At 37.2% G+C, this 24,247-nt stretch overlaps 1 protein-coding gene across 1 annotated transcript in view; it reads right to left on the bottom strand.

Annotated features, from left to right (window-relative positions):
- COL19A1 (collagen type XIX alpha 1 chain) overlaps positions 1 to 24,247 on the bottom strand; it is a 376,494-nt gene that overhangs the window by 143,120 nt on the left and 209,127 nt on the right. Inside the window, exon 15 of the mRNA XM_049873731.1 lies at positions 20,953 to 21,006. Coding sequence (XP_049729688.1) covers positions 20,953 to 21,006 — 54 coding nt within the window. The remainder of the gene's footprint in view (positions 1 to 20,952; positions 21,007 to 24,247) is intronic.

Here is a 24,247-nt window from a genome sequence, read left to right as displayed (position 1 = left end):
ATCTACAAAAGCATGTTTTCTACTTTGGTTAAAGGCACTGTCATCACTTCAGATTTGATCCTCAGTAAACCAAAACCAAAACCAAACCCACTACCATTGAGTTGATTCTGACTCATAGTGATCCTACAGGACAGAGTAGAACTGCCCCATAGTTCCAAGGTTCGAAGTCTTTTTTTTTTTTTTTAAAGTGAAGAGTAAAATTTCAATAGTCTCTTTCTCAAGTCTAGATTCCAATATTTCCCGAGTCAGCATGAAAATGTAACATGCTATAATAGTAAGAGCAGATTCCAGCATCAAACCACGCAAATGAACGGTCAAAATTCCAGAATTTTGTATAGAGATAGTGTAAAGATTTTAAAGATTTGGAAGGCATAAGCAAAGAATGTGCTTATGAGTTTTCAAAACTAGTAAACAAGAGTCTAAAAAACACAAATTAAATATAAATCGAAAAAAAGGCATTTGTTTTCTTTTTGAAGAGAGCAAGAAGTTATGCAACAAAAGCACATTTCTGGTGGAGTTAAATTTACAATTTCTTTTAAGTTTCACAATAACTCTGTGATCAAGTTAATACCATCTATATTTGATAAATGAAGAAATAGGGCTGCAAAACCATATTGGAATTAATTGGCTGAAATCAGATTTGAATCTAAACATCTATGGCTCTGAAGCTTTTGATCTTCTTACTGTATTTTGCAATATTTTTACCTCTAGCATACCTTCTCTGTTTTTTTCTTTTTTTTGTAATTGTACTTTAGATGAACGTTTAGAGAGCAAACTAGCTTCTCATTAAAAAGTTAGTACACATATTGTTTTGTGACATTGGATGCCAACCCCACGACACGTGAACACTCTCCCTTCTTGATCTTGGGCTCCCTATTACCAGTTTCCCTGTCTCCTCCTGCCTTCTAGTCCTTGCCCCTGGGCTGGTGTGTCCCTTTAGTCTCATTTTGTTTTATGGGCCTGTCTAATCTTTGGATGAAGGGTGAATCTCAGGAGTGACTTTAGCACTGAGTTAAAAGAATGTCCTGGGGCCATACTTTCAGGGTTTCTCAATCAGGCCAGTTAAGTCTGGTCCTTTTTTTTGTGAGTTAGAATTTTGTTCTACATTTTTCTCCAGCTCTGTCCAGGATCCTCTATTGTGATTCCTGTCAGAGCAGTCGGTGGTGGTAGCCAGGCACCATCTAGTTGTACTGGATGCAGTCAGGTGGTGGCCGTGGTAGTTGTGGTACATTAGTTCTTTGGATTAATCTCTCCCTTGTGTCTATAGTTTTCCTCATTTTCCCTTCCTCCCGATGGGGTGAGATCAGTGAAGTACCTTAGATGGCCACTCAAAGTCTTTTAAGACCCCAGATGTTACTCACAAAAGTAGAATCTAGAGCATTTTCTTTATAAATTACGTTATGCCAATTGAGCTAGATGTTCCCTGAGACCATGGTCCCCACAGCCCTTAGCCCAGTAATTTGGTCCCTCAGGGAGTTTGAACGTGTCTATAGAGCTTCCATGACCTTGCCTTGTACAAGTTGTGCTGGCTTCCCCAGTATTGTATACTGTCTTACCCTTCACCGAAGTTACCACTTATCTGCTGTCTATTTAGTGTTTTCCCATAGCTACCCCTCCCCTCCCTTGTAAAAATCAAAGATTGTTTCTTTTTGTGTGTAAACCTTTTCACGAGTTTTTACAGTAGTGGTCTCATGCAGTATTTGTCCTTTTGTGATTGATTTATTTCACTCAGCATACTGCCCTCCAGATTCATCCATGTTGTGAGATGCTTCACAGATTCATCATTGCTCTTTATCATTGCATAGTATTCCATTGTGTGCATGTAACATAATTTGTTTATCCATTTATCTGCTGACGGTCATCTAGGTTGTTCCTATTTTTTGCTATTGTGAACAATGCTGCAATGAACATGGGTGTGCTCTTATTTCTCTAGAATATATTCCTAGGAGTGGGATAGCTGGACCATATGTTATTTCCTATATCTAGCTTTCTAAGGAAGAGCCATATCATCTTCCAGAATGGTTGTACCATTTTGAATTGCCGCCAGCAGTGTATAAGAGTTCCAATCTCCCAGCAGCCTCTCCAACATTTGTTACTTTCTGTGTTTTTGGTTCATGCCAGTAATGACAGGGTGAGATGGTATCTCATTGTGGTTTTGATTTGCATTTCTCTAATGGCTTTTTTTTTTTTTTAGTGATCACAAGCATTTTCTCATGTGTCTGTTGGCCGCTTGAATGTCTTCTTTGGTGAAGTGTCTGTTCATTTCCTTTGCCCGTTTTTTAATTAGATTATTTGTGTTTTTGTTGTAGAGGTATTGGATTTTCCTGGAGATTTAAGAGATTAGGCCTTTGCCGGATTTGTAACAGCCAATTTTTTCCCCCAGTCTGTAGGTTCTCTTTTGACTCTTTTGGTGAATTCTTTTGATGAGCATACATGTTTAATTTTTAGAAGATCCTTGTTATCTGGCTTATCTTCTAGAGTTTGTGTGTTGTTAATTATGGTTTGTATACTGTTAATGCCATGTACTAGGGCCTCTAGCATTGATCCTAATTTTTTCTTCTATGATCTTTATAGTTTTTGGCTTTATATTTAGGTCTTTGATCCATTTTGATTTAGTTTTTGTGTATGGTGTGAGCTATGGGTCCTGTTTCATTTTTTTTGCAGATGGACATCCAGTTTTGCCAGCACCATTTGTTAAAAAGACTGTCTTTTCCCTATTTGATGGACTTTGGGCCCTTATAGAAGATCAGGTGACCATAATTGGATGGATTTACATCTGGGTTCTCAATTCTGCTCCACTGGTCAATGCATCTGTCGTTGTACTGGTACCAGGCTTTTTGACTACCGTAGCTGTATAGTAGGTTCTGAGGTCAGACAGTGCGAGTCCTCCTACTTTATTCTTCTTTTTCAGTAGTGCTTTACTTATCCGGGGCCTCTGCCCTTTCTGTGTAAAGTTAGTGATTAGTTTTTCCATCTCTTTAAAGAATGTTGTTGGTATTTGAATGAGGATTGCATTGTATTTGTAGACTGCTTTGGGTAGAATTGTCATTTTCACAGTGTTGAGTCTACCTCTCCATGAGCATGGTACGTTTTTTCATTTATGTAGATCTCTTTTGGTTTCTTGCAGTAGTGTTTTGCAGTTTTCTTTGTATAGGTCTTTTACATTGCTGATTATATTTATTCCTTTTTTTTTTTTTTTTAGGGGCTGTTATAAATGATATTGTTTTCCTGATTTCCTTTTTGTTGTTCTCTTTATTGATATATAGGAATCCAACTGATTTTTGTATGTTCATCTCATATCTTGCTATTCTGCTGAATCTTTCTATTAGTTCCAGTAGTTTTCTTGGGGAGTCTTTTGGGTTTTCTATGTATAATATCATATCATCTGCAAATAGGGACAGTTTAACTTACTCATTATCAATTTGGAAGCCCTTTATTTCTTCTTCTTGCCTTACTGCCCTAGCTAGGACTTCCAGCACAATATTAACTAGGAGTGGTGATAAACGGCATCCTTGTCTTGTTCCTGTTCTCAAGGGGAATATTTTCAGCCTCTCTCCATTAAGAATGATGTTGGCTACTGGTTTTGTATAGATGCCCTTTATTGTGTTGAGGAATTTCCTTTCCATACCTATTTTATTGAGAGTTTTTATCAGGAATGAGTGTTGGACTTTATTGAATGCCTTTTCTGCATCAATTGAGATGATCATGTGATTCTTTTCTTTCCTTTTATTTATGTGGTGGATTATGTTGATTTTCTAATGTTGAATCAGCCTTGTATATCTGGTATGAATCCTACTTGGTTGTGGTGTATTATTTTTTTGATATAATGCTGAATTCTATGGGCTAGAATTTTGTTGAGAATTTTTGCATCTATATGCATGAGAGATACTGGTCTGTAATTTTCTTTTTTTTTTTTTTTTTGTGGTGTCTTTGGTTTTGGTATCAGGGTTATGCTGTCTTCATAGAATGAATTCGGAAGTACTGCTTCCTTTTCTGTGTTCTGAAATAGTTTGAGTAGTACTGGTGTAAGCTCTTCTCTGAATGGTAGAGCTCTTCTCCAGTGAAGCCATCTGGGCTGGATTCTTGTTTGTTGGGACTTTTTTTTTTTTTTAATTACCTTTTCAGTCTCTTGTTATGGGTCTGTTCAGATTTTCAACATCATTTTGTATTAGTTTGGGTATGTAGTGTGTTTGTAGAAATTTGTCAATTTCTTCTACATTTTCAAATTTGTTGGATTATAGTTTTTTTATAGTACTCTGTTATGATTCTTTGTATTTCAGTTGGATCTGCTATAATGTCCCCCATTTCATTTCTTATTTGGGTTATTTTCATCCTCTCCTGTTTTTCTTTTGTCAGTTTGGCCGGTGGTTGTTGATTCTGTTGATCCTTTCAAGGAACCAACTTTTGGTTTTGTTGATTCTATTTCATTTATTTCTGCTTTGATCTTATTTCCTTTCTTCTGGTGGCTGTGGGCTTCTTTTTCTGTTCTGTATTTGTTTGAGCTGTATAGCTAATGTTTTGATTTTGTCCCTTTCTTCTTTCTGGATGTGTGCATCTATTGCTATAAATTGACCTCTGAGGACTGCATTTGCTGTGTCATAAAGGTTTTGATATAATGTGTTTTCATTCTCCCATGATTCTAGAAATGTTTTGATTCCATCTTTGATTTCTTCTGTCATCCAGTGGTTTTTAAACAGGGTGTTATTCAGTTTCCATGTAATTGGCTTTTTTTGGTTGTTGTTCTTTCTCTTGTTAATTTCTACTTTAATGGCATTGTGAACAGAGAGGATACTTTGTATTGTCTCAATGTTTTGGATTTTGTTGAGGTTGCTCTGTGGCCTAAGACATGGTCTATTCTGGAGAACGTTCCATGTGTGCTGGAAAAGGATGTATAGTTTGCAGCTGTTGGGTGGGGTGTTCTATATATGTCTATGAGGTCAAGCTTGTTGATTATGGCCTTTAGATTTTCTGTATCTTTGTTGAATTTCTTCCCAGATATTCTGTCCTTTACTGAGACTGTTGCATTGAATTCTCCTACTATGATCGTGGAACTATCAATTTCTCTTTTCAGTGCCGTTAGAGTTTGTTTAATGTATTTTGGAGCCCTGTCATTGGGAGTGTAGATATTTATTAGGGTTATGTCTTCATGATGGATCATCCCTTTAATCACTATATAATGCCCTTCTTTGTCTTTTATGGGGGATTTTGTTTTAAAATCCATTTTATCTGAGATTAGTATTGCCACTCTTGCTTTTTTGGTAGGTGTTTGCTTGATACATTTTTTCCTCCCTTTGATTTTTAAGGTGTGTCTCTTGTAGACAGTATACTGATGGATCCTGTTTTTTATCCATTCTGTCACTTTCTGTATCTTTATGGGTGCATCTAGGCCATTTATGTTCAGTGTAATATTGATAGGTGTGAGTTTATTGCTGTCATTTTGTAGTTTTATTTATTTATTTTTTTTTGTGGTGCTAACGTTTTCTCTGTTCCTCTTACTCTCCTATACTGAATTCCTTTTGTTTGTGGATTTTTTAAAAAATTTTCTTTTGTTTTTGTAGATTCTGTGTTTACTGAGACTTTATGTTTTTCTTCATTTTTAATGAGTAAGTTTGTTAACTTTCTTTTTGGTTACCTTGAAATTTACCCTTATCTTCCTAGGTTTGAACCAGTCTTTTATTACTTGGTATCGTCTTGCCTTCTTCTCCATTAGAAAGTTCTATACCTACACCGTTTATTCCCTCTTTTATTGTTTTGACATTGTTGTCATTTACAGATTAACTGCTCTGGTTCCCTGCTGTAAATCTCTTAGTTTTGAATAATCCTTGAGAATTCATTCCTAGGTTGGTACCTGGCTGGTGCAATCCTGCATCCTAGATTTAGGCTGTCATCTGATGTTGTTTGTTCTCAAACTGAAGGACTCCCTTTAATAATTCTTGTAAGTTTGATTTGGTTTTTACATATTCCCTTAATTTCTGTATCTGGAAATGTCCTAATTTCACCACCATATTTGTATGAGTGTTTTGCAGGATGTATTATTCTTGGCTGGCAATTTTTTTCTTTCAAGGTTTTATATATGTCATTCTATTGCCTTCTTGCCTGTATGGTTTCTGCCAAGTAATCAGAGCTTGGTCTTATTGTTTCCCCTCTGTATTTGACTTTCCATTTTTCTTAAGTTGCCCTCAGGATTCTTTCTTTGTCTTTGGTTTTAATAAGTGTGATTACAATGATCCTTGGTGATTTTCTTTTGGGCGCTATCCTATAAAGGGCTCGTTGAGCTTCTTGGATGGTAAGCTTTTCATCTTTCATGATACTCTGTCAGCAAGTCTTCAATGATCCTCTCTGTGTTTTCTGTTTTTTACCTGTTTTGGAACTCTGATCAGTTGCAAATTTTTGCTTTTGATTGTATCCCACATCATTCTTGGGATTTCATTTTTTTTTGTTCTTTTTTTCTGATTTTTCCTCAAAGTGGTATTCAAGTATTTGTCTTCAATTTCACTGATTCTGTCTTCCATTGTTTCATACCTGCCCCTCAGTCTTTCTATGACACTGTCCATTTCTGAAATCTTGTTGTTTATCTTTTGGGTTTCCAGTTGCTGTTTTTGTAATTTTTAGTAGTGAATTTATTTTGACATTTTGTTCCTGTATTATTTTCCTGAATGTTTCCATTGTTTTGTCTGTCTTTTCCACGATTTTGTCTATTTTTTCCTCATTTTTGTCTGCTTTTTGCTTCAACTCTTAGATAGCTCTGAATACTAGAGATTTGAATTTCCTTTCAGGTAGTTCCAGTGCCTTTTCTTCTACTGGGAATTCATCTGGTGTTTTATTTTGGGCACCTACTGGAACCACCCTGTCCCTTTTTTTTTGTTTGTTTGTTTTAAATATGTTTTGATATTGTCTGCAGTCTTCAGGACATTCAGTAGTTATTTTATTCATTTATTAATTGTAGATTTGTTGTTTTATCCTGCTTTTTTGTTCTAGTTGGTTATGTCTCCGAGCAGGCAGGCTGGGCTTTTTTTGTTGTTTACTCAGCTATGGGCACGATACTTCTCACCACCTTGTCCAATGGGCAGGGCCAGCCAGTCAACTGAAGGGGAAAGTCTCAGATGCATTGTTTGTGGCATATACTGGGGCCAAGGAGGGTGGCTGGGGAAAGTTCAGGGCAGGTTCCAGGAGACCGTGCCTATGCTGCTCGGGGGTGCAATGTTCAGCACATAGTGCAGATAGGCAGGAGTGAGGAGGGAGGTTGTGATGTGTGGAGCTAAGTGGGTATGGCAAAGAAGAGAAAAAGGAGAGTGAAACAGGAGCCAAAAAAAAAAAGAAAAAGAAAAAGAAAAAGTGCTTAGGTAGCATGTCCTTGGATTGGAGAGATAAGAAACCGAGAAATGAAGAAAAACAAAAAGGAATAAAGAAAAAGAGTAAATAAATAAATAAAAATTAAAAAAAAAGAAGTGCCCCCAGGGATTCCACTGTTGACCAGTGAAGTGGCTCCCGGGCCTCAGGGCACAGCCTGTCTAGAAGGGGCAGAGATGGCACACAGCACCAGGTATTCAGAAAACAGAAAAAGAAGGAAAGTAAAGAGAGATGGGAAACTGAGAAACGAAGAAAAACTAAACGGAAAGAAGAAAAATAAAAAAACAAAAAAAATAAAAGAAATGCCCCCCCAGGGATCCCACTCGCACAGTGGTGCAGACTGGGGAAGTGGCTCCCAAGCCACGCGTTATAGCCCATCTAGAAGGGTAGAGATGGCATAGAGTGTCAGGTATTCAGGAGACAGGAAAAGAATGTAAGTAGAGAGAGACAAGAGACCGGGAAATGAAGGAAAACAAAATGGAAAAAAGAAAAAACAAACAAGCATACAAACAAAAGGCCCCTGGGATCCAACCAATGTGGCAGTGCAGACTGGGGAAGTGGTTCCCCAGCCGAGCAGTACTTCACAGTCTGTCAAGAAGAAGTGAAGGTGGTATACAGAGTCAGGTGTCTGAGAGAAAGGAAGGGGAGGAGGTGAGAGAGAGAGGGAAGAAACAAAAAGGAGCCAAAAAAGCAACACCAGCAACAAAGAAATGGCACTGAAGGAGCTGGCTGGTGTGGGAGGGGCGAATCCGAGCAGCACGGAGCCAGAGGAGGCCAAGAAGGGGGAAGAAGGTTGGGGGGTGGGAAAGCATATATCACTTGTTATTGGGTGCTCTGTCTCCTTCTGGGAGCTCTGTGAATCTGCTTGTCCGTACTCCCTGTCCACTGATCTCCTACAGGAGTCCAAGATGGTGAATCCGTGCTGCGTTAGCTGATAGGGGACCTCTGCTCTGTATCTTTCCTTGCTCTCCGTTCTCTGTCAGTTTCTTATTCCATTCGGTGCTCGGTTGAGCTCTTTATTGCTTCATTTGATGCTTAGAGTTCCAGGATTGACTTTGGACTCTGTTTTACTTAGCTTTCAGGTATTTGCTGTCTACAGAGCCATGTTGGCTCCGCCTCCCCAAGGCTCTAAATCTTTATAGGAGCAGACTGCTTCATCTTTTTCCCACAGAGCAGCTGGTGGGTTCAAACCAGTGATCTTTTGGTTAGCAGCTGAGCACTTTAACCACTAAGCCAAAATGGTTCCTGATGCTTCAGTAGTCACCTTTTACATTTCTTAAGTCTAGTGCCTAGTTTGTCTACTCATTCTGTCCTCTTAGTGTCTCTCATATGCTCTTTTAGCTGTTTTTATAAATATAACCTGAGTTTCGTCTTTTATTATTTATTAATTAGACTAAAAGAATAGTTCTCTCATCTTCTCCAATATAACACACACACACACACAAACACACCCTCTCGTGTTGTGAGATTAATATTATTAAAATTTTATCGTATCAAAAGCCAAAAGCTCAAAAGCCACTGGACTCTGTGTTGGTAAAGTTATGGATTGTGTTTTACCCCACCTCTGGTGAATGTGCTGTTGGTGCTGGGCACAGACGGTGCACTCATCTCCCAGGTGCAGCAGGTGTGGCTGCAAATGGTTTCCACCTGCACCCTTTTCCAGAGGATCACCTTAGTCTACAGGAGCTGCCTTGCCTGAAGAAACCCCGGATGTTACTGCCCCCTCTCCCCACCCAGTGTGGCTGTTGGTTATCAAAGCCTATCATCTTGTCTATATATAAAAAAAAAAAAACCAGGACAAATTCTGTGGTGCTTCAGAACACCCTGTGTGATCAGGTTGAGGCTAGATTTCTCTTGAAATCACATTTTTGCTTAACTTCTTCCTCTTTCCTGCTTCCATTACTCTTTTACAGGTTTCTTCTATAAACCATTTGTACAAGAATCCCCATCTTAAGCTCTGCTTTTAGGAAAACACGACCTAAGACAACCTCCGTAGTACCTTGCTCGTAACAGATACTCAAATGTTTCTTGACTAAATAAATAATCTGTCAGATCTCTCTGAGTAAAGGCTTTTGTTCAAATGTACCCTCAGTGTAGGTATTCTTGCTTAACTATTTTCTTCTTTTCCTTGTCTCTATTAATTAACTCCTGTCTTTTTCTCTCATTGTAAAGGTTTTGGTTTGATTGTATTTGTGAGATCCTCAAATTCTTTTGGAGATAAACTATAAATATGATTGAATAAATGCACAAAAATACTGAAATGTTTCTGCAAAGATCTGGAACATTGTAGAAAGCCCACAGCCAATGGAGAGTGTGAACTGATAGCCCTCAATAAGGCAGAAAAAAAAAATGCATGCTTTCTTCAGGAGTATCTTACTCTTTTCATTATATTTTTTATGTTTAATTCTCTTCAGGTGGAATTATTATTATTGAATTTTATAAGCACTGAAGATTATTAAATGCATGTAATTTAATATTACAATAAGCATTCAAGATTATTAAATGTATACAAACTATATGCACTTATATTATTAAATTTCATGTGAATTTGAGGCATTGAATATGCTTTTAGAGATTCTTTTTTAAAATGTGTATTGTGGTAAAATGCATATAACACAAATTTTGCCATTTTAACCATTTTAAAATGTATGATTCAGTGGCATTAATTACATTCACGATGGGTGCAACCTTCTCTACTACCTACTTCCAAAACTTTCTCACCACCTCAAACAGAAACTCTGTGTTCATTAAGCAACAACTCCCCATTTTCCCTTTTACTCCCAGCCCCTACATACTTGTTGCCGTTGAGTCAATTCCAATGCATAGTGACTATATGAGTAATCTGGTTACCTCCAATCTACCTTCTGTCTCTACGAATTTGTATATATTTTTAGATATTTTCTTTTATGGTCCCATAGAAACAGTGTTAACATCCTTGGCTTAAGCAATACAAATAACAATCTCTTCTCGTAGTCAAGTTATACATTCATCATGATTTTAGAATCCCATAACATACCTGAGGGCTACGTTGTGACAAAACAGATACATTTAGAATTACAAATGATAAATCAGACAATATAGTGGTGACAGCATATGTGTGTACTGCTGTGAATTTAAAAAGCACAATGGATACGTATATACACACATATATTTCCCTATGTGTGTATATACATGTATTTGTGCTGAACATATTAAAAATCAGATGGATGTCAAATATATCTTTAACTATTCATGAAAAAATCCAATAATTTACTAATTTTTAAGGAAAATGAGGAAACGCAGCTTCTAAACTATTTCTGTAGAATTCAAGGATTACCTGAATATTACTATGTGAAGAAATTTATACTGCTGTATAGTTGGTTACATACTGTAAGAGAAATTGCCAACTTTTCTTGGAATTGCAGCATCACATTTATTTTGCAATGGCTCTGTTCTCTCCTGAGAACTGAAATACAGCACATTAAAACTAAAGTACTATAAAATTATTAGTGAAGTAACTCAAAATACTATGAAGTTTTACAAAGTCAAGGTCTTTTATTATTTATTTGAAACATAATTTGGTGGTATTCAAAGTCTTAAGTCCATAAAATTATTTCATGTTCTAAATGTTTTGCTTTTTTTTTTTTTTTTAATGTTTTGCACTTCTGAAAACTTATATGTTTCCCAAATTGATTAATTGCTTTTGACTAACTCTTGGTTTTGGCAACCACCTACACATATATTCACTGTGCCCCAATGGATAAATACGTTTCTATTTGATGTTTCCAATGGCAAATGTACCAAATAGCTACTAACAAATAAAGATACTGATGCAGGAGTGTTGGCATATCACCACTTGGGAGGAAAGTGCCTTCTGCTGTTTTCATCCTCTGTAAGTGTTTCTGTGGCTAAGTAGGTAAAGTTTATTAGGTTCTTTCACAGAACACCTGTCACTCGAGTACATTCAAAGTGCTTCTGGCTTAATCCCATAACATACCTGAGGGCTAAGTTGTGACAAAACAGATAATTTTAGATTGGAATCTTTAGTGACTGGCCTGAAAAAAAAGTCACCAATTAATCCAATCCCAGAGCTGCAAAGAGAGTGGCTCTGACTCCCACCCCAGGTTTCCACTGACCCAGCAATGCCGGTTCGCAGTGCCTGTGCAGGATAAGCAGCAGGACAGAATAGACACTCTTTACAATCTGCGGTGACCACAAAGGATCAACTGTATCGGTCTATATTTGTCCCTTATAAACTGTGGACTTAATTAAAAAAAATAAAAATAAAGTGGCTCTTTAAGTCAGTGTTTTGGTTAAATTCTCAGTATTCTCATTTTAAAGACATATAAATCTGGGTTTTGGTACAGTTTTGGTATGGGACCTTAAAATAAATAGTATGTATTTCCTATTATACAGAAGCGTTAAAGAGAATAAATAACTCTGCAGCACTGGAGAATTACTGAATGTTTCTGGGTCTCAGTTTCCTTATGTGGTGGACTGGAATGACTCCAAAGTGTACTTTTAGCTCTAAAATGTGAGGATTTGAAGTTCCTGAAATGTGTCCACCACCCCAGGCCCATCCCATCAAAGCCACTCTCAACTTCTGTAGGCCCCTGGGACTTGGTGACTGTAGTTTGAAGGAATCCCCATGAGTCGGTGGGCTTCTTCCACGGCAGAGACTAGCTTTTGGGTCTATCCACATAAATAAATACGCCACTAAGAGTCGGCATCCTATTTGAAAAATACAAAACATTTCCTCTTTACTTATCCAAGTAACACAGATTACTTATAAAGCTATTTTGTTATAGTATAGGAAGTGCCATTTTCTCTTCATTTAAATGAGCGTAAGGATCTTGGCTTGCTGTGGTTTACCTATCGTTATAGGTATTATTGGAATAAAACCATTGGTTACAATTGCTTTGGCTTCCCTACAGTCTTTCCAGGGCAGTTAGTCTCTTCTGCTTCATGCTCATTGCAGAGACTCACTAATTAGAGTGAAGTTCCCTAAGAGACCACAACCAGATTGTCAGTAACTAGCTGTGATATTTAACTTTGTCTTTGTTCTCATGAATCCTGGGCTACTTCTCTTGCTGTGTCTCCTTTTCACTTGATTCCAATTAGACTGAACTAAAAGTTGTCTCCTAGCAACTTTTTCCTTTATCTTTCTTTCCCTCCAGGAACAAAAAGCTTGGTGTGAGACAAAAGTGGAGGATTCTTGTCTTTCCTACACAACTATACCCTCGTACACATGTTTGACATTAACTTGTATTAGCTTCTTTTCCTTCTTCTTGCCTTCCTCCATGGCTTCAGTAACTATATTGATCCAGCCAGAGTGAGGAGGAGGACCCAGTAGGCAAGACACCAGGGCAAATTTGGAAGTACGATGTTTTCAGATAAGAAATGCCAAAGTCATTCCTTGAACATTTTTCCAAAGTTCTTAGAAATTCTGATTCTATACTTTGAGGTGTATCTAACTGAGAAGGACTCCCAAGTGCTGTTAAGAAAACTCACAAATACTAAGTGAAATGGTTGATGGTGATGTCACATGTTTAATAAAGCTTATTTGGGACCTCATCAGTTCAAGCTCGGAAGTTAATTTGCAAAGAACTGAAAGACATACTTTTGACTTGGTAAATGTATCATACGACAAAGGAAAGAACACTATTGTGCAGTTCTAATGCCCTGTATTGAATTTCCACAATCACTGAAATAGGGAATAAAATGATGGAAGTATATATATGACTTTATTTATTCATATACACATACCACATATAGCACTCAAAGCACACAAAAAAGGAACTAAATAAATTCAGGCTACGAAACCAAAACCAAAACCACTGTCGTCAAATTAATTCCAACTCATTGTGAGCCTACAGGACAGAGTAGAACTGCTCCACAGGGTTTCCAGGGCCGTAACCTTTATGGAAGCAGACTGCCACATCTTTCTCCCTTGGAACAGCTGGTGGGTTTGAACCATTGACCTTTTGGCTAGCAGCTGAGTGCTTAACCACTATGCCACCAGGGCTCCACTCAGGCTATAAATGTACATGATGTGCTATATAACAATACAGATGTCAAATACTGCTCAATTGCTTTACATTCCCAGTATAAATGGTACTTCACATATGAGTTAATTTTTTAATAGTCCTATAGGCACTGGGTTATAGGTAAACTGAAGCCCTAGCGGCACAGTGGTTAAGAGCTCAGCTGCCAACCAAAAGGTCGGCAGTTCGAATCCACCAGCTGCTGGAAATCCTATGGGGCAAGTTCTTCTCTGTCTTATAGGGTCGCAATGAGTCAGAATGGACTCGACAACAGTAGGTTTTTTTTAAACAGATTTTATAGGTAAACTGAGGACAACTAGATAATCGTAAATGGCCAAGTAGTTTCTGAAAATGCAGCAGGTAAAGGCAAAGGCAGCAATATCGGGACTAAAACAACACTAAAGGTTTCCCAAGGTCTACTATGGAGCTCTGCAAATGGGAATGCAGACATAAATGCAGAGTTGACCATTTTTATACACTGAGTCTCATATTCTGTAAATTCAAGCAAGGTGTTGGGAAAAGTTTCAAAGCCCTTGGGACCTGAGCAGGGTACACAATTTCCCATTTACCCACCTAGAAATGGCAGACACGATCAAATATGTTATCTCCTGTAAACTCTCAAGGTAATCCTCAAGGAGACATCCTGAGGAAATCTCATAGGAAGGAGATGGAAAAAAATGTCATCTGTGTAACGTGAAGTTTGTAACATGTACAATAAACGTGAACTACTGTTGTAGAATCTAAGATGTTATTTGTAACATGTACATATTTATATATAGATTCAAGCCAAAAAAATGCTTTTTCTATCATATGTTATAGCTAGGTCCGGGTTTAAAACTGCATTTTAAAATAATTTGTTGACTTTTTCCTACTAGCAATACAAATTCGTGGTAAAGTTTTAGTGAGTGAGCAGAATTATGGATACACTCACTGTGCAATTTAAAGGTCGATGTCAGTTTTGGTATATAAAGATAAGAAGATAGTCTTATATCTGCCTCTCATCTAATGTGCAATAATCAAATTACTTCCTGAGGCTGAAGGTTCATCACTATTCACTCTTTTCTGTATAAGTCTGTTCTCACAAAAGTCAAGCCCGTGCAAGGATGTGTAACTGCAGACAGTTTTTAGTGGCTTCTACCAAGCTCTACCTCTTGCTTCATTGGAACCATGAGGTCATTCTATAGCTGTGAAGGTAGCACTGTGGAACAAGCTATCTTAAAGTAACATAAACATTGTATTTTTACTATACAGCGAGGCAAGTCTGACTTGTCTTACTGTGTTCTATAAAGCTTTCACTAAATACGGTTAGGTTTTATGAGCATAATTTCACTTGGAAATTATACCAAGCCCCATAAAAACAAGTCAGCTTAAGGCAAATTTTGTTTAAATGAGTCTTGCAGTATGTGTTGATTCTGGAGAAGCAATAATTTTGATGTCCTTTTTCCTAAGGGAATTGATATAACCCAGTAATTACTGGAACATTATTTATTTTACTTGTTTTGTCTAGCTAAGGAACATAAACTAATTCAGAAGCAAACAAGCCAAAAGAAAGACAAAGTGTTTTTCGATCTAAGTCCTGGTGAATGCATACATATCACCAAAATTTATTCATTTAACAAATATCTATTGAACCCTCAGCTACTTCCATGATGAAACGCTAATCTTTATCTCTGCTTCTTTAAGGAAGAGCAAATAATCTACTCCTAATTCATAAACTTTTTATATACTTCATTTGATTATAAAGCTGGATAAACACTAGGCCTCAGAAGGCTTCTGGGGGCATTATGACATGGGCTTGGACATCCAGATAAAGTAAGAATTCAGGTAAAAGTTAATATTTAAACAAAATGGATTAAATGAAGGAGTAGTAGTAAAAACAGTTATTTGACCTTAAATAATTTTTATTTAAAAATTAATCATTCACTTTGATCAAACCCTAATATTTTGTAGTTGCATATTTGCCTTCCCTTCTATGAACAGTTTTAGATCACTGGGCTGAGGATGAGAATGACAGTAGTTAAAACCTATATAGCATATTCCTTACAACAACTCTGTGGGGTAGGTATCGTTATAATCTTCATTTTCTACATGAGGAAACTAAGGCTCAGAGAGGTCAAGGAACTTCCCAAGATCACGCAGCTAATAAGCAGTAAAGCTGGGATTTGAACTCAGGCAGTCTATCCTCGGAGCTTGTGCTGCAGCCTCCATTTAATACAAATTGTTTATATTATAAGAAACAAGCAGATAAACTGCCCACCCTGTTTCCCTAGACTTCTGCAAGCTTGACCATAAGACTCCCACCTTGTTAAGGAAGTTTCTTTGCCACCAAGTCTGGGCTGGAGCAAAGGGACACATCCTGATGGGGCAAAGGTAATACAGGCTCATGTTCTCTATGCCGTTTAGAATGGAAGGAACCCCAGACACAGGCTTCAAAGCTAGCTTGGAGGACTCACTCCAAGGTAAAGTAAAATGTGTATAAAAATGATGGAAGGAGACAATCAAGGGAATGTGGTTGCCTGGAGGAAAGGCAAAACAAAGATAAAAGAAAAGCAGAGATGATAAACGGAGAAGAGGCAGGGGGAAATTAAGACATAAATGTCTGTTTAGAATTAAAATTACAATTTAACAACATAGAGTGAAAAACTGAGATGTCTTCTTGATCCAACTAAATGAACCTCTGTCTTTGGCAGTAACTTCTGATTTCACCAGTAAACATTTTTTACAGATCTAGAGTTATTTTTTTAAAAAATATTACGGTGGTTTCATCCTAATCTTGAGATTAATCAGGTATGCTCTTAATGTGACTATAAAGGAAAAATCCAAAGATACGTGTGGTGTGAGTAATTACTTTTACGTGTGGCCTTTCTAGCCGTGGTCTTGCTACTCCCACCCAGGTGATTGGGTGGGACTGTGTGATAATTGTGGCCCACCAAAGGGGTTGGTCAGTTTTGCCTTAACAGAGCCAATTCCAGAGTCGAGGGAGAGGCCTACCACCACCAAGGAAGGAGAGACCCAGCAGCAGAGATCCGGCAGCAGGAGACGGTGCATTGTGCTTCCTGACCCACAGAGAGAAAGCTGAGTGCCTTTGGGCAGAGACTGAAGGCCAGGGAGAGGTGTGTCTTTGAGCACGGCTGGTGAGAGGCTGTCCTGATGGAAGAACTGTATCCTGAGTGTTTTTGAGCCTGAACTGTAACTGTTACTTCCCTAATAAACCCCATAATTGTATGGTCTGTGAGTTCTGTGTGGCCTTTGCAATAAATTTTTGAGCCCAGTAGAGAGTGCTGTGGGGGTAGAGTTGGTGCCAGAATTTGTAGAGGTGGCAGAGAGAGGAGCCTTTCGCTGTTGATCTTAGTTCTCCTTCCCCCTTGTGGGGTTGGAGGAGGTCAGACACTGCCCCTAAGCCACTTATACAATATGTTAAAATAATTATAATTTTCTATCTATTTTGGGATATTCTATTAGAAATATTAGGAGATCCTAAAAGGAACCTATGTCTTACAGAGAATTTTCATAAATGCCCATTCTTTTGCTATGTTTCATTTGAATGCTTATCACCTGCTCAGTTGCCTGAAATACTGCTCTTTTTGCTAAGATGCTTTTCTGGGCCTCTGTCTGTGCTTGTCCTTATCTTCCCCCCGCATTATCCCATTGCTGCCCCCACATTCTCCCATTGCTGCCTTCCCTTTTTCACACTTCACCCCTCATTCCTTTACGCTTTTTATTGCAATTTTTGTTTCCAATGCCATTCCCATATCTCAAGCAAAACTTTTCTCTCAACTGGCACCAATTCCAGTCACATCTTCGCATTTCCAATGTTGTTCCCCCAATTCTTTTCCAAATTTTAATACCTACTGTTGGAACCTCCATGCATCTGGAAACTCTCTACTGTGACCAATGTCCTGGCCCCCTCCTGGCCCTTCTCTGTCTTCATCATGGCCTGAACAGCCTCTTAGCCTTCAGACCCCCATCCTGTTCTCCCCACTAATATCTGATATATTCTCATCTATGACTTTTTTTTTTTATGACTTATGGTAGGTACTGAACATTAGTGGCATTAAAAAAAGTTATTTGTGTTAATTTATAAAGAATCTGGACCACAACAATGTGCCAGCCAAACTTTCTATTTGCAGGGCTTAAAAAAGATTAAAAAAAAAAAAAATCATGGCACATAAAGGATTCCAATAAAAAGTTCAAGAGGATAAGAGAAGAAAAAAAAAAAAAGCCCACAAATCTTCAATAAATATCAGCTGCCTAATATTGTTGCTAACCAAGAGGTCGGCAGTTCGAATCCACCAGGCGCTCCTTGGAAACTCTATCAGGCAGTTCTACCCTGTCCTATAGAGTCGCTATGAGTCGGAATCGACTCGACGGCAGTAGGTTTGGGTCAATATTGTTGAGGTTAAGAATAGCATTTAGTATAAGACGTACAACTACTTCTAAATTTCATCAAATGAAGATTTTGTAAATCAAGATTTAGCAGTTTAAAAAACAATTGAAAAAATGAAATCGACTAATAAAAATTTCAGACAGAATTCCAGTGCAGTACTTGGAAAAAATAGCTTTTTATTTTGCTTATAGAAAACTGCAAAAGGGAGAAAGAAAAGGAATTTATTAATCATAATTCTTATATCTTAGGAAAAATAATAGTAGCAATATTAATATATTTCTCTGATGTCTGATATTTTTCAGAGTATCTTTACACATGACACTCATGTTTGAAATTCACTATAATTTTGAGAAATTTGTAGAGTAGTGGTGACTATTCAGTCACTGAGGAAAACTAACAAGTAATGATTTCTCTGAAGTAAAATGTTCTACTTGCACTAAAAATATAATGCCTAGGAGTCAACTGTGTAAGTCTTGCCACACATTTTATATTTCATTGCAAAAGGGTTAATGATAGTCAATTCCTTCCCGGTCAAATATCTGTAATCAAAATATAAAAATTTTATTCACAATGAGTCAATAAAAAGTATTTTAAATTCATAATTTTTTTTCTAACTGTTGTTTTCTCCTGTAAACTTCAGTGAAGCAGAAAAATCATTGGTTTTAGCTCTCTGTAAGTGAGTATATATGTATGTATGCATATTGTTGTTAGGTTCTATCAGGTCAGTTTCAACTTATAGTGACTACATGTATAACAGAACAAAACGTTGCCTGGTCCTGTGCTATCCTCACAATAGTAGGTATGTTTGAGCCCATAGTTGTAGCCACTGTGTCAATCCATCTCATTGAGGGTCTTCCTCTGTTTCACTGACCTTCTACTTTACCAAGCACTATGTCTTTCTCTAGGAATTGGATCCTTCTGATAACTTGTTCAAAGTAAGTGAGATGAAGCCTCATCATCCTTACTTCTAAGGAATATCTTGGCTGTACTTCTTCCAAGACATATTTGTTCATTCTTCTGGTAGTCCATGGTATACTCAATATTCCTCCCAATACCATAATTCAAATGTATCAATTCTTCTTCAGTCTGCCTTATTAATTGTCCAGCTTTTGCATACATATGAGGCAATTGAAAATACCATGGCTTGTCTATAAAATTTTGTTGAATTCTCTATTCTTTGGCACTATGTTACCCTTGATAGGAGATAAAATAAAATACCTGGACTATATGTATAAATGGAGTAAATTTGCACAAAATAGTGGTTGAAGTTTAAAATATAAATAATTTCCTCCACGATTATTGTGAAGAATATATAAGTTTAATTTATTCTTTACCTGACCTTTGTCTGAAATGTAAGCTTTGATATGGTACAATTTTAATCTGAAGCATTATTATTTTCTAAAAGTCTCATTTGAATATTTTTCATTTGAGCTTCTATCTGACAAAGTCTCTCATAATTATCTTACAAGCCAAATGAAGAAATGTGTGCAGGGAGGAAGTGGAGTTCAGGTGCATTTGTATCTGATTAAATTATTGTGACATAAGAATGTTAATGGTAGACAAGACAGCAGCCTTTGCTGGTGTTACATAGTGTGGTCAGGCCCTGTTTTGTTCAGAATTTATTAACGATTTGAAAGCAGATTTAGAAGAAAGGTGTATCAAAATTTAAGGTGACATAAAGCTGGGAGTTATTTCATTAGAAAACAGAATTCAAATTGTTAAAAAAAGAAAAAAGAAAAAAATTCCAACAGGATTATAATAAGGATCAAAATCTAGAAGATGAATGAATTTAATAATAGGGATAAAAAACCTACTCTGAAATTCAACAAGACAACTGTACAAAAACAGGACAGTGAAGATCTGACTGGGCAGCAGTTTTCATTAAAGCAAAAGCAGGGAGGATTTTAGTTGACAACATGGCTGTGAGTCAAAAGTGCAATACCATACAAAGAAACATTGGTTCACTCTTAGGCTGCAATAGAAGCACACTGTCTATGGTACAGGGCATACTTGCCACATTCTACTCTGCTCCAAATAAGACCACACATGTTCAGTCCATTCCTGACACTTCGGAAGGTCAATGAGTGTTTTGGGGGCAAGCCAATCGGCATGTTGGTGGCTGAGAAATGCATGTGATAAGAAAAAGAGTTAGGAAAACTGAGATTTTATTAACCTGATGAAAGGTGAACCTTTGTGAAATACAAAGATCCTTAAATACTTGAAAGACTCCAATGTAGTTGAGGGAACAGACTTATTGTATGTTGTGCCAAAGGACAAAACTGGAAACCATATCATAGAAATGACTAAAAAACTGATTTTGGGTTAATATACTGGGATAGTAAAAGAGAACATGGGATCTAGAATTAGAAGCCCAAATTCAAGTCCTGGCTTTACTTTTTTATTACCTCTGAAATTTTAGGAAACATGCCTAAACTCAGAGTCAGAGAATCCTCATCTATAAGTTAACAGAAGTTGATAGTACTTGCTCTATTCAGCACAATGACTTTTCCTGAGTAATAATATGAGAAAGCATACATAAAAATGTTTCAAGAGTTTAAAAGGATTTTGAAAAAGTGTAATAATAACAAACCACAATAATGGAATGCCCACAGCTGAAAGTGTTCAAGCAGAACCTGACTAGTTGTCACTCCAGGGTGTTCTTGTACTGGGGGATGAGACTGAACTGCACTGGAGACCTGGAGGTTATTGCTATACCCCAAATGCAAGTACAAATCACCCACTTATTGCATATTTTCTCTCAGTCAAAAGGCAGTAAAAAGTAATGAAAGGAGGGTTACTAAGGTTACTAATGTCAGTAATTTAATTTGCTAAAAAATGTAGTGAATATTCACAATCTACAGAATTCATGAATGGGCTAGAACTCCACAGAGATACTCATCAACTTAATTTGAAAACCTAAAATATGACGAAAGTGATCTAGATCAAATTACAGTTAATTCATTTTACCCAAACTATACCTCTACACTTGTGCTGCCAATCTTGAAGATATATAGAATTTTCTGAATTGCAAAACCTCTGTCAAAATCTCAAATCTCAAATTCCAGGCTTTGGATAGTTGATACTCTCCTTAGGCCCATCTGCTTGCTATATTTCGGTTTTATTTTTATTGGTGTTCAGAAATAAGTAACCCCTAGGCTGGTAATGCCTTCCAGTTGTTCCAAGTTTACTTACCCTCTGACCCTCTTTTCCAGGTGGACCTTGGGGGCCTTGTATCCCCAGGGAACTCTGTAAGAAAAAAGAGACACATGTTAATAGAATATTTCAAGTACACCTGCTTCACAAAGAATGCTGTGAAAATTAATACCCAGATCATTGATTAAACATAACTTTTAAAGTGATTTGAGCTCTTCCAAGTTTAGACTATGCAATATATTAATAATGATGACTTGCTCTTCTTTGGCTAGCTTATCTTTGTTGCTGACTCTGGAAACGAAAAAAGGCAGTTCCAAACCAATGTTCACCCCCAGTAACAACTCTCATATGATTGGAACTATGTTTCACCAAACTACCACAAGTAAACAGTAACAATACTTGCAAGCAGAAAAAAACACCTCTTTATATATTCAAACTTCATAAATAAAACCACACTTTTGGTTAAAGGTAGCTCTTATAAGTATCCTCTAAGAAAACACCTGGTTATGACGTTGGCTTCAAACATGCTTATTCAACATTTTAATTTTTATCACCAGAGACATTATTTAATTTCTCATCATATTTCAAATTATGGGAAGAATAACCATTTTTTTTCAGATCTTAAAAATTTCACAGGAAATCCCAGGTTTTATTAATCCAAAAATCAAGTCTCCTGGTTTTTACAGGTAGTTACTATTACACAGGAATTCCTACTCAACATGAAACTCAAAATTATGACATTGTTGTTGTTGTGTAATCTTCAGTAGTTATTATTGGTTGTCTATTATTTCTCTGACAGCTTCTTAGTCTCTCCTGCTTCTTCCTCCTTCCCTATTTGACCTTTAATGTGATGTATTTTAGGGTCATTTTCTTCTCAGCCCACAGTTTCTCTCCATAACCTCATATATTTGTGGACTTCAGATTCTCGAGGCCAATGATTCTTAGACATAATGCCTGCTTATCTTCTGAGTTGCAGATTCACATATATAACTGCCAGCTTGAAATACCTACTCAGCAATCTCACAGGCATTTGAAATTAGCACATCAATAACTGAACTCATGACCCTCCCTCCAAAACTGGATCCTCTCCAGCATACTCCAACTCAACAAATACACACACCTCCCAGCACTCATGCCAGAAATTCAGGGCATATCCTAATTACTTTCCAGTCCCAAATTTCTCTCCTCACATCCAGTTACCAAGTCTGGTTAATTTTACCTCCAAAATGTATTAAAAAAAAAAAAAAAACACTGCCGTCAAGTCGATTCCGACTCATAGCAACCCTATAGGACAGAGTAGAACTGCCTCATAGGGTTTCCAAGGAGTGCCTGGTGGATTCGAACTGCCGACCTTTTGGACAGCAGCTGTAGTTCTTAACCGCTATGCCACCAGGGTTTCCCAAAATATATCAGGATGCATCTATTTCTCTCCTTTCCTACTGCCGCACCTAGATCAATCCACAGTCACCGCTTACTTGGTCATCTATAAGTTTCCTAGCTGAATCTGGTCAATTCTCAATTCACTATCCACACCATATTCAAAGTGATCTTAAGAATCGGCCTGAAACCAGAAGAACTAGATGGTGCCTGGCTACCACCAATGAACACCCTGACAAGGAACAAAACAGAGAGTCCCTGAAGGAGCAAGAAAACAGTGGGGTGCAGAACTCAAATTCTAGTAAAAAGACCAGACTTAAAAAAAAAAAAAAAAATTATTTTTTTTAACAGTCTTAGATTGGAGGAACTCCAGAAGACACGGCCTCCAGACTCTCTGTTAACCCAGAACTAAATCCATTCCCAAAGCCAACTCTTCAGACAAAGAGTAGACTGGACTCTAAGAAAAAAAATGATATGAAGAGTGCACTTCTTAATTCAAGCAGATAAAAAAAAATTTTTTTTTTTTTTTCAGATACATGAGACTAAATGGGCAGCTCCTGCCCAGAGGTGAGATGAGAAGGCAGAAAGGGGCAGTAGTTGGTTGAATGGACATGGGAAATCTGGGGTGGAAAGGAAGAGTGTGCTAACATATTATAGGGATAGCAACTAGGGTCACATAACAATCTCTGCATAGATTTTTGTATGAGAAACTAACTTGAGCTGTAAACTTTCACTTAAAGCACAATTAGAAAAAAAAAAAAAAAAGTGATCTTAAGAAAATCCAGCCTGACCATCCCTGATTTTCCACATGAGGAGATGAATGTCTTGTTTCAGTCTTATAGTGCCTTGTATTTTTCCTTTAAAGTACTTATCACAAGTACATTTAAGATATTATTTGTGTTATAATTTGTTTCTCTCCCCAGGCTCTAAGCTATAACAAATAGAATCTGTGTCTTAGTCATCATACTGTATTTAGTGTCTATTAATGGTTAAATTAAAAAAAAAATTTTTTTACACTGGGAAATCAATTCTCTCTAATAAAAGTTTTTGGATAAAGGCAGCAATTTTCAAAATTTTTCCCTAATATTTATGATTACTTTCCCATATCTTAAATGCCTTAAATATTTGGAATAAATGAGAAATCTAAAAATACATATCCATATAAATCTGAATTCACCTTCATTCCAGAAGAAACATTTTTTAATCTAATTTAAAAATAACTAGGATTCATTTTTGTAACATGATCTTTTTCTTTAGAAGTCATGGCTACTTTTAAACTAGAACACCACATGTGTTTGTGATGATTCATAATTATGGCTTACATATTTCACTGTTCTGGCTTTTTTATAGAGGCAATATTTCCCCCATGCCTCTGTCAGTTTGTGATGCTGTGGGGGCTTGTGTATTGTTGTGATGCTGAAAGCTATGCCAGCGGTATTCAAATACCATGGTGGACAGGTTTCAGCTGAGCTTCCAGACTAACACAGACTAGGAAGAAGGACCTGGCAATCTACTTCTGAAAAGAGTTAGCCAGTGAAAACCTTATGAATAGCAGCGGAACACTGTCAGATATAACACTGGAAGAGGAGCCCCTCAGGTTGGAAGGCACTCAAAATGCAACTGGGGAAGAGCTGCCTCCTCAAAAGAGTCAAACCTTACTGACATGGATGGAGTCAAGCTTTTGGGACCTTCATTTGCTGATTCGGCACAACTCAAAATGAGAAGAAACAGCTGCAAACATCCATTAATAATCAGAACTTGGAATGTATGAAGTATGGATCCAGGAAAATTGGGAATTGTCAAAAATGAAATGGAACTCATAAACATTGATATGTTAGGCATTAGTGAGCTGAAATGAACTGGTATTGGTCATTTTGAATGGGACAATCATATAGTCTATGCTGGGAATGACAGTTTGAAAAGAGGAATGGCGTCCCATTCACGGTCAAAAAGAACA

This window comes from Elephas maximus, chromosome 1 (assembly GCF_024166365.1).
Source record: "Elephas maximus indicus isolate mEleMax1 chromosome 1, mEleMax1 primary haplotype, whole genome shotgun sequence".
NCBI classification, from domain to species: Eukaryota; Metazoa; Chordata; class Mammalia; order Proboscidea; family Elephantidae; genus Elephas; species Elephas maximus.
Note: the sequence above shows the minus strand (reverse complement) of the source record. Positions and strands in the feature narration are given on the sequence as shown.